Genomic DNA, 11,382 nt, shown 5'->3' on the forward strand with positions numbered 1-11,382 from the left:
TCTACTGGGTGACTTTCACTTTTACTCAAGTATGACAATTGGGTAGTTTTTCCACCCGTGTGGATAGGGTACGCCTATTAATACAACAACTAGAGAAACAGATCTGATTAAATTATTTGTATACATCACCATAGGTATTTTTATCAGACGAATCAAGGCTGTACGTCCCATGAACCCTACTCTATCCGCCCTCCTGAAGATCGCAGTCAGCTGATGTAAAGTGTTTTGAGAAAGTTCGCTGGCGGAGCAAAGCTACAGAGGGTTTCCTGGTGAGCTCGCAACCGACCAGCGGCGAACGAGAGGAGCGTCATCAACTCCCTTTAATTTCACAACACGCGTGCAAAAATGTGGACGGAGGTGAAAAACCAGACCAAAAATGTATTTAGCGATGGAAACACCTCGGAGGTAAGCGTTAGACAAACTCATCGTAGGCGAATAAACAAATAAAAACAGGTAGGTCATCCAGTATATTTACATTCGATATTTTTTAAGAGACATTTGTAGCCTGCATGTTTTCGTGGACGTGCTTGCTCAGCTGTTACATTGTTGCAACTTGATTGACGAGGGAATATTTGTAAAGAATAAAAGTAATTTACTGAACCTATTTTCTTTCCTACAAACATCCCTGCATATATTAAAGTGTTTAGTATTGGTCTGCAAACTGCCTATGCGATTATTCGTATTTCTTGATGGGAGACTTTCAGGCAGGCTGTGAAAAACCCTACAGATGTTTTGGAAACTGTCGCTGGCTCAGTTCTTATCTTGGACAAACAATCATGGCGCGCCGTAGGCCTAGTTTAATTTTCCATTCTGCAAGACTTCCTCCAATGTTTTTGCTGAAACCCGATTTTATGTGTTTTCTGTGTCTTGTTATTAAAAAGTGGCCAAGGACAGTTTTTGTCATTTTTCTCCAGGGAAGGGTGAATGCAAGCTGACTCAAAATCACACATTTTTTAGTGTTGCATGAGTTGAAATAGGCCTCTGAGTTGGATCAGAGTGCAACTGTCAACAGGAGATGAGTCTGACGACATGCACAGACAAGCTGATGCTACTGAACGCCTCTGGCGGGATTTTTTCCCGGGAACTTTTGTCTCCACTCTCCAGCACAGGAGGCTGCTGAGGGGAGGACGGCTCATAATAATGGCCAGAACAGTGCAAATGGAATGGCATCAAACACCTGGAAACCATGTGTTTAATGTATTTGATACCATTCCACTGATTCCGCTCCAGTCATTGTCTGGAGCCCATTCTCCCCAATTAAGGTGCCACCAACCTCCTGTGCTCACCAGTACTGTGTTTTCGTTGGGATTGTGTGTGTGTCCTGTATGTTTTCAGTCTGTCTCTGTCTTTCAGAGAGCTGTTCCAATGCACACATGGGTCCTCGCTACATATGAACAGCGCAATGGTGAGTGTGTATCAGTCAGGTTTGGGGTCAATTTAATTAAAATTACAGTCAATTCAGAAAGTAAACCACATTTAAATTTCAATTTTTCCTAATTGAAAAGCTTTGACGAGAATTGGAATTTCAGTGTACTTCCTGAATTGACTGGAATTGGGACCAGGTGTGGTGTCAATCTCCAACACACACAGTAGAAATGTGCATGACCCGCCCACTTCGGGAACTGTCCCTTTCAGCTATCTATTTCCTGTGTCTGAGGGGTCCACAAAATCCACTTGTCACTTAAATATTGCTGGCTTGATTGCTTACGTTTTACTCCTGCGACTCATTCCAACTCTTGCTTGTGTCTCATTTTTTTTAACGTTCTGATCGCGTGAATGTTTGTAGGGACCTGTCGAACACCCTGGTAATGGATGAAATGGGCTCAGTGGAAAACATTGGCTTTCCATTGCATCTGTAAAAAGGCTAAATCTTCGTCTGGGATTTAACACATCTCCTCAACACTTACATCACAAGAAAGATAACTTTATTTTGTTTGGTGTTCATTTTTTGTGGAATTTAAAGTCATTTAATACATTTTGAAATGTTTACAAATTAGGTGCGCTGAAATGACAGTAACTTCCGAAAATAAACACTTGGATTATATTTATGTCTGATTACACAAATAATTTAAAGTATGTATAGATGGGTATAATCTAGAGCCAAGCGTGTTGATTTTAAATCTGAGGGTATCCTGCTATTGAAACACTTGTTGAATTATACAAGAGAACAGGACAACAGTAATTGAATGCAGTCAAGACGACATAGGTGAGTGCAGGTGGGCCTAGACACAGCAGGTGAGTGCAGGTGGGCCTAGACACAGCAGATGAGTGCAGGTGGGCCTAGACACAGCAGGTGAGTGCAGGTGGGCCTAGACACAGCAGGTGAGTGCAGGTGGGCCTAGACACAGCAGGTGAGTGCAGGTGGGCCTAGACACAGCAGGTGAGTGCAGGTGGGCCTAGACACAGCAGGTGAGTGCAGGTGGGCCTAGACACAGCAGGTGAGTGCAGGTGGGCCTAGACACAGCAGGTGAGTGCAGGTGGGCCTAGACACAGCAGGTGAGTGCAGGTGGGCCTAGACACAGCAGGTGAGTGCAGGTGGGCCTAGACACAGCAGGTGAGTGCAGGTGGGCCTAGACACAGCAGGTGAGTGCAGGTGGGCCTAGACACAGCAGGTGAGTGCAGGTGGGCCTAGACACAGCAGGTGAGTGCAGGTGGGCCTAGACACAGCAGGTGAGTGCAGGTGGGCCTAGACACAGCAGGTGAGTGCAGGTGGGCCTAGACACAGCAGGTGAGTGCAGGTGGGCCTAGACACGGCAGGTGAGTGCAGGTGGGCCTAGACACAGCAGGTGGGCCTAGACACAGCAGGTGAGTGCAGGTGGGCCTAGAAGACCGAGCGCGTTTTTGGTGGTTACAGCCCTGTTCCACTCATTTATGTTAAATGTATACATATATGCAAACTAATTTAGCCATATGCAAATTAGGCACACACAAATATAAAAAAAACATGACATTTTAAATTGAATAACTGAATTCCCACAAATCCCTGAATTCATTATTTGTCTGTGCTAGGAAAATGTTTAATGTGCTATAATTCTGTCAATATCTAAGGGATTTTAACAATTCTAAAAGTTTGGAGTATCTTCATCCCTTGTCCAACTGATACATTTATTAGAAACAAACAAACAACCTTTTAACAATTTTGATGACAGTTGCTACACACAGCAAATCTCATTAAAGAGTTTTTATTTTTTTTTTTTTTTTTTTAAAGAGTCAACGGCCATCCCTCGTCCCTCATACACAGAAGACCCCCAGGCCAGAGGCAGTGGCATCATCCCAGGTGAGACTCATCACTTGTTTGCATTGACAAAGGCTAGTCTGTTACCTTGGTACATTGATGTGTCAGGCAGATTAAATAAGCAGTAGCTCAGTTCACCTCTCCCTTCATCTCCTCTCTGGTCGATCTGGATCCCTCTAGACATAGACGATCCAGATAAATGCTGGCCAAATGTAAACCTCTGACCAGTCAAATAACGACCAGGCTGAGGTGTCCTCATTGTCACCATGGCTCCTGGCTTTTTAACTGTGTTTTTATTCTAAATTGGGTAAAGTTTAGCATTCCTCTGTCTCTCTTTGCCTTTTTTGTTGTTGAGAAAACATTGTTTGGGGTGGGTCATGACATCACTCTCTTGCTATCCTCTTATCTGATTTTAAGGTTTCAGTTGGAACATGCTCAATGTTTGTTTCCATGGTGGAAAAGAAAAACACTTAATCAGACACGTGTCAGGTGGCCAGACCCAGGCAGGCCAGAGGTCTGGAAGACAGCGTGACATTCCGCTAGCCACGGTAATGGTCAGTAATAGTTCATGGTCTACCAAGGGGCAGTGCAGTTGGCATTGCACTGCTAAGTGTCGTCTCTGTACTGCTGCAAACAGTTACATGTCCTGTAGATGAGTTTGAGCTGCTCTGTTAAGACGCCTTTTCCGTTTGAAGTTGCAGGACGTGACAGGGTAGTGTGAGGGTAGCATATTGTATGTGATGGAATTTCACTGAATTTAGTTTATTTTTGACACTAAAAGCCATCGGTGACAATGTGTATACTTCCTAAATGTGTGAACAATGATTTCTCTCCGTAAATCTGTCTGTGTGTAGGAGCCATTGCAGCTGCAGTATTCATTGGTTTCGTATTGGGTCTCTATGCAGTTCTGTGGAAGTGTATGGTCTCACCACCCCAAAGGTAAGGAACAAGAAACCAATCCAAACAGCATTCTCATGTGACATTGGTTTGAAAAGGAATACTTGTCCAGGCTTGATAGGATGTGACATCACAATCTTATCTCCAGTGGGTCAGGTTTTGGATCTAGTCCGACATTGCCACCATAATAATCTTTATTTCTCAAATAGTAACCAGTAATGTCAGTTTATTTGAAGTGAACTCTAATTACTCTCTGAGGTAATCATCTCTGTTTAAACACATAATTGTTTATTTACTTATTTGGATACCATAGTTTAAGATTAAAGTGGATCATTTTACCCGAAATGACATTATGTATAATCATTTTTTTTTTCAATCACAAGTGATTCAGAAATGATTTAACATTTTATATTTAACCTATAGCGCATTATGAGTTAGTCACTAAGTAACAGCTGAACACTCAACATAGGAAGAAGAGGAGGGTGAGGGTTCGAGACAAGAGGAGCCAACTATGCTGACTGACAATCAGGATCTCATCTAGGCCATCTGGCCAGAGGATCCAACTCCTGCATCAAACCCCGGCCAGTCAAACGGACCCGAAAAGATCCACTCATACTGACTTGAGTCTCTCATCAGGATGTTCCTGGACATCAGAGAGGAAATGGAGATTCAGAAACATTTGCATAGAGCTAGGGGATGGCATAATTATGGATCTAGCTTATCATGGTCAGAGGATGGACCGGAATCTAAGGATCCGGTCAAATGGATCTAAAAGGATCTTCTAAATTGCCTTAAGAGGATCCACTCAAATGGCTAAAGGATCCAACTGAAGTGTGTCAGAGAGCATGAACAAACAATCTACATCAGTTAAGCTGGGGTCTGCAGACCCATCAAACTTGTAAACATTTTTGTATGTAAAAAAATAAGAATAATCTGAATATTACTAACAGGTCAAACACATTTTTGCCAAGAGATCTGTTGAATTAGTTTAGAGTAAATACAATAAAATGTCATATTATTAATATACAATTTATGTTCTTAAACCCTGGACAACGTGGGCCTGGGAGGCTCACAGGGATATTGGCATCTACAGTACTCACCAATTATACATTTTTCTACTCAATAACCCATAGTGTGTGTGTATATATTTTAAACTGCAGTTTTCTTTCTGTCTCATGGGAAAATGTGTAGAATTGCAGAATATTAGTGCTAAAGCCGCAACAACACAAACTCTTTGCCCCATGACAAAATATGTCAAGAGGCTGGCCTTTTAAAATGTTCCTCCCCAGGACCGAGCCTTGGTTCGTCCGGCCATACACTGAAGTCATAGTAAAACACCGTGTATGCTATTTTTCTCACTCGAGTTGTTCTGATTGAGTGGGTCCCTTTATATATTTGCTATCACAAAAGAGGTGCCGGACCCCAATAGTTTGAGAGAGCCTGATCTAAATGATTCTAGGATCCACAGTATGCCACAGTGCTATGCCTGCGTGAGATGCTGACTTTAACTGAAGCGTAGCTATACTGTTGTCTGCAGGTCACTGACAGTTGACAGTGAAATCTGTACTACTGAGGAAGGAGGCAGCACAGGTCACTGTTCTTCCTATCGGTCAACAAGCCTACTGGCCTGGCAAACATGTGGGTATGTTTTTTTTTCTTCTGTTTGGGTGAAAGTGTGTGTAAATTTTGATTAGGGTTGACTACATGTGTTTGAAAGGAAAGTGATAATGAATGGGAAATTTGCTAATACTTTATATATTTGGTTGTGCATGTGATATGATGGCTTTAGGTGAATGATTGAGCTGGAGTTAATGGCCTTATGATATCCAGGTTTTGTCATGTTACTTTTCCTCAGGATGTGACTTACTGTTCCTTTCATTAAACTGTGATTTGTGTTCTTGCACTTTTACTGAGTTTTCCCTTTTTTACTTTTATCAGTTAAATCTGAATTTACACCCGAGTTACTACTTAGTGTTGGGACGAATGTACATTCACTGATTAACGAACAATGCAAATTATGCAACAGAACACTAGGAAAGGAGAGGTTTAAAATGAGCTCAAAATTGTCTCTGTCAAATACTAACAAATTATTGTGTTAGTGGGAGGTCTTGAAGTCATACAAAATTAGATGATTCTAAGAAATTCAAGTCTTAAGTCCTTTGGGTTTTATGTAACTAATAAACTTGTAAAATGTTCAAACTGTCCTGTTGTAATTTTAATGTAGCCTAGCCCTCGACCACAAAAAGGTCTATATTTGATCTCTGCTGTGTTTAGTGCACGGGGTGAGAGGTTCCTGCAGGGCAGTGGGGGATTCATCATGGTCTGGTGTGGTGTTCTTGTTGCTCCCTCCTGTCCATCCAGACTCCGCTTCTGAAACAGACTAAAAGAACAGGAAAAGCTCTATCCTGGCCAGACACATGCTTACCTAGGGATGACACACACCCTCTTTAGGTGAGATTAAGATTATCTGCAGAGAAGACCATGAATGCATCCCGCCTACTAAAGTGTCCCTCAGCATCCAGGAAGTGTTGTGGGTTGAAGATGTCTGGTGTCTCCCATTCAGTCTGATCAAACAGCACTGAGTTCAGGGTAAGCATCAACACTGTGCTCTAGAAGCAACAACTATATGAACAGTAACACACAACTGCCCTACACACAACACTGAGAACACACACACCTTTGGTATGAGGTACCATCCAGCATAGTGTCTCTGTAGGCCATCCAGGGTGCGTTGAGAGATCTAATGATGACATCTTCCGTGTAGGGAATACTGGCTCTGGTAGACATGTTAGACCCCTCCTGCCAGCCCAACACTGTCTATCTAAACTGGACCTTGTGTCAGTGTGTCACAACAGAGGGTTTAACACCAATCGTCAACAGATCCAATAATTGTTAATATTAACTCATCTTTCATGAGGGAGGCACATACTAGTTTTAAAATGCCTATCCATGTTGTCACAGGCTCACCCTGTATGTGTGTGTGATTATGCAGAGCAGGGAGGTGAAAGTGGTCTCAGAGCAGGTCTCAGAACAGGGTAGTGGAGGTGGTCTCAGAGCAGGGAGGTGGAGGTGGTCTCAGAGCAGGTCTCAGAGCAGGGAGGTGGTCTCAGAGCAGGGAGGTGGAGGTGGTCTCAGAGCAGGTCTCAGAGCAGGGAGGTGGAGGTGGTCTCAGAGCAGGGAGGTGGAGGTGGTCTCAGAGCAGGGAAGTGGTGGTCTCAGAGCAGGGAGGTAGAGGTGGTCTCAGCAGGTCTCAGAGCAGGGAGGTGGAGGTGGTCTCAGAGCAGGTCTCAGAGAAGGGTGGTGAAGGTGGTCTCAAAGCAGGGAGGTGGTGGTCTCAGAGCAGGGAGGTGGAGGTGATCTCAGAGCAGGTCTCAGAGAAGGGTGGTGAAGGTGGTCTCAGAGAAGGGGGGTGAAGGTGGTCTCAAAGCAGGTCTCGGAGCAGGGCGGTGGAGGTGGTCTCAGAGCAGGGAGGTGGTGGTCTCAGAGCAGGGAGGTGGAGGTGATCTTAGAGCAGGTCTCAGAGAAGGGTGGTGAAGGTGGTCTCAAAGCAGGTCTCAGAGCAGGGCGGTGGAGGTGGTCTCAGAGCAGGGAGGTGGAGGTGATCTCAGAGCAGGTCTCAGAGCAGGGATGTGGTCTCAGAGCAGGTCTCAGAGCAGGGTGGTGGAGGTGGTCTCAGATAACACAGCACCAGGTTGGCCAGGTCAAACCCTGTGCTGTCAGGGGAGGGGTTCATCAATCACAAATTAACATTTTCAAAACTCATCATTGGGGGTAAATAACGTCAGAGGAACAGAAAGAGCCGCTTACATTCTATGTCTCTATGAGGAAGGTGCCTGGGGTCCAGGTCCTGCCTGTGTCCCTCCACCTCCTCCCTGATGAAGGCTTCCATGGCCTGGTAGTGGCTGAAGACGGCATTGTGAGGTCCTTGGAGGTGCTTCATCACGCCAGGGATTCTCTCATACAGCTACAGGGATTAACCATGGAGCTTCAGTGGGTTTGTACTGCTGGTGTCCTCCTGCTGGTATCCTCCTGCTGGTGTCCTCCTGCTGGTGTCCTCCTGCTGGTGTCTTACCTGGGTCTATAGGGATTCCTCTATCAGCATGGCCTCAGACAGGTAGCTCAACAGGGTCTGGAAGCTGGGGTCGCTATAGTCAAAACAGCTCCCAAACATCAGCTGGCAGATGATATTAAACAGAGCGTTGTTCAGTAGATGCAAATGCACAATCGAGAGCATCCTGTCGGGCTGTGTCACAGCTTGGTACAGCAACTGCACCGCCCTCAAACGCAACGCTCTCCAGAGGGTGGTGCGGTCTGCACAACGCATCACTGGGGGCAAACTACCTGCCCTCCAGGACACCTACACCACCTGATGTCACAGGAAGGCCAAAAAGATCATCAAGGACAACAACCACCTTAGCCACTGCCTGTTCACCCCGCTATCATCCAGAAGGCGAGGTCAGTACAGATGCATCAAAGCGGGGACCGAGAGACTGAAAAACAGCTTCTATCTCAAGGCCATCAGACTGTTAAACATCCATTACTAACATTGAGTGGCTGCTGCCAACATACTGACTCAAATCTCTAGCCACTTTAATAATGAAAAATTGATGTAATAAATGTATCACTAGCCACTTTAAACAATGCCACTTTATATAATGTTTACATACCCTACATTACTCATCTCATATGTATATACTGTACTCTATACCATCTACTGCATCTTGCCTATGCCGTTCGGCCATTTTTATGTACATATTCTTATTAATTCCTTTACACTCGTGTGTAAGGTAGTTGTGAAATTGTTAGGTTAGATTACTTGTTAGATATTACTGCATGGTCGGAACTAGAAGCACAAGCATTTCGCTACACTCGCATTAACATCTGCTAACCATGTGTATGTGACAAATAACATTTGATTTGGGGGTACCACAGGGTTCAATTCTTGGGCTGACTTTTTCTCTGTATACATCAATGATGTTGGTCTTGCTGCTGGTGATTCTCTGATCTACCTCTATGCAGACGACACCATTCTGTATTCTTCTGGCCCTTCTTTGGACACTGTGTTAACAAACCTCCAGACGAGCTTCAATGCCATACAACACTCCTTCCGTGGCCTCCAACTGCTCTTAAATGCAAGTTAACTAAATGCATGCTCTTCAACCGATCGCTGCCCGCACCCGCCCGCCCGCCTAGCATCACTACTCTGGACGGTTCTGACTTAGAATATGTGGACAACTACAAATACCTAGGTGTCTGGTTAGACTGTAAACTCACCTTCCAGACTCACATTAAGCATCTTCAATCCAAAATTAAATCTAGAATCGACTTCCTATTTCGCAACAAAGCATCCTTCACTCATGCTGCCAAACATACCCACGTAAAACTGACTATCCTACTGATACTTGACTTCGGCGATGTAATTTACAAAATAGCCTCCAACATTCTACTCAGCAAATTAGATGTAGTCTATCACAGCTCCATCCGTTTTGTCACCAAAGCCCCTTATACCACCCACCACTGCGACCTGTACGCTCTCGTCGGCTGGCCCTCGCTACATATTTGTCGCCAAACCCACTGGCTCCTGGTCATCTATAAGTCTTTGCTAGGTAAAACCCTGCCTTATCTCAGCTCACTGGTCACCATAGCAGCACCCACCCGTAGCACGTGCTCCAGCAGGTATATTTCACTAAAGCCCTCTCCTCCTTTGGCCGCCTTTCCTTCCAGTTCTCTGCTGCCAAATGACTGGAACAAATATCAAAAATCACCGAAGCTGGAGTCTTATATCTCCCTCACTAACTTTAAGCATCAACTGTCAGAGCAGCTTACCGATCATTGCACCTGTACACTGCCCATCTGTAAATAGCCCACCCAACTACCTCATCCCCATATTGTTATTTATTTTTTACTCCTTTTCATCCCAGTAGCTCTACTTGCACATTCATCTTCTGAATATCTATCACTCCAGTGTCTAACTGCTAAATTGTAATTATTTCGCCACTATGGCCTATTTATTGCCTTACCTCCCTAATCTTACTGCATTTGCACACACTGTATATAGACTTTTGTATTGTGTTGTTGACTGTACATTTGTTTATCCCATGTGTAACTCTGTGTTGTTTGTGTCGCATTGCTTTGCTTTATCTTGGCCAGATCGCAGTTGTAAATGAGAACTTGTTCTCAACTGGCCTACCTGGTTAAATGAAGGTGAAATAAAATAAAAACAATTTTGGTTTTAATGGCATGATCATGAATAATACTTAATTTATTACTGTATACAGTAATGTATGGGATTAGCAAATTAGAAAAATAACCATTATTGAGAAGAAAAAGAACAGACAATGAGGGCATGACAAACACACACACACACAGGTGTGATTGTGACACCTTGTGACATGCTGAATCATGTTATTTATTGACATGATGTGGATAACTGTGTGTGACTGTCCTCAATGTCACACACACACCTACCAACTGCTTATTCTATTCACTCAATGGGTATGCTTCTTCTCTTGTCAAAACGTGTTGTGTGTGGGTGTGCCATATTCTGATAGATGCATAGCCGCAGGAAGTAGTTTGGGGGTGCTGAGATACTTGTTCTGTATTAGCAGTCCCAGAAAACTAAAGGCCCAGCTCTTTTTTTTTTTTTTACATTTTCAGGGGGTGCTGCACCCTCAGCACCCCTACTTCCAGCTGTTATGGATAGATGCACACATTCCCTCTATTAATGTAACATAATAACTCATCCTTACCATAGCAATGGCCCACTGCCAGTGGGCATACATTCGGGAGGAAGTGAGCTGAATAGTTTAGAGCAGGGCTCTCCAACCCTGTTCCTAGAGAGCTACCATCCTGTAGGGCGGTAGCTCTCTAGGAACAGGGTTGGAGTGAACACCTACAGAACAGTAGCTCTCTAGGAACAGAGTTGGAGTGAACACCTACAGGACAGTATCAAATCAAATCAAATTTATTTATACAGCCCTTCATACATCAGCTGATATCTCAAAGTGCTGTACAGAAACCCAGCCTAAAACCCCAAACAGCAAGCAATGCAGGTGTAGAAGACAGTAGCTCTCCAGGAACAGGGTTGGAGTGAACACCTACAGGATGGTAGTTCTCTAGGAACAGGGTTGGAGAACCCTGGTTTAGAGGACGTATAATAAGACGTCCAAGAACTCAAAACTCCGTTTTGACCTTACAAACATGTCTGACTGGTTTGTCTGTTACGTAAGACGTTGTGCAACGTCGACGCC

At 44.2% G+C, this 11,382-nt stretch overlaps 1 protein-coding gene across 5 annotated transcripts; it reads left to right on the forward strand.

Moving 5' to 3' along the window:
- Window positions 1-204: 204 nt before the first annotated feature.
- Window positions 205-6,331, forward strand: LOC139389798 (uncharacterized). 5 transcript variants are annotated; one of them, XM_071136756.1, is made up of 6 exons: window positions 250-405; window positions 1,354-1,405; window positions 3,209-3,277; window positions 3,653-3,783; window positions 4,090-4,174; window positions 4,602-6,331. In XM_071136756.1, the coding sequence occupies exons 1-6, from the start codon at window positions 346-348 to the stop codon at window positions 4,616-4,618; spliced, it is 414 nt and encodes a 137-aa protein (XP_070992857.1). In that variant the 5' UTR covers window positions 250-345; the 3' UTR covers window positions 4,619-6,331. The 5 variants fall into 5 exon arrangements, with proteins under 5 accessions (XP_070992860.1, XP_070992857.1, XP_070992856.1 ...); XM_071136755.1 differs by having other exon boundaries at window positions 3,653-3,789; window positions 4,602-4,836; XM_071136757.1 differs by having other exon boundaries at window positions 281-453; window positions 3,653-3,789; window positions 4,602-6,035.
- The last annotated feature ends 5,051 nt before the right edge of the window (window positions 6,332-11,382 follow it).

This window comes from Oncorhynchus clarkii, chromosome 30 (assembly GCF_045791955.1).
Source record: "Oncorhynchus clarkii lewisi isolate Uvic-CL-2024 chromosome 30, UVic_Ocla_1.0, whole genome shotgun sequence".
NCBI classification, from domain to species: Eukaryota; Metazoa; Chordata; class Actinopteri; order Salmoniformes; family Salmonidae; genus Oncorhynchus; species Oncorhynchus clarkii.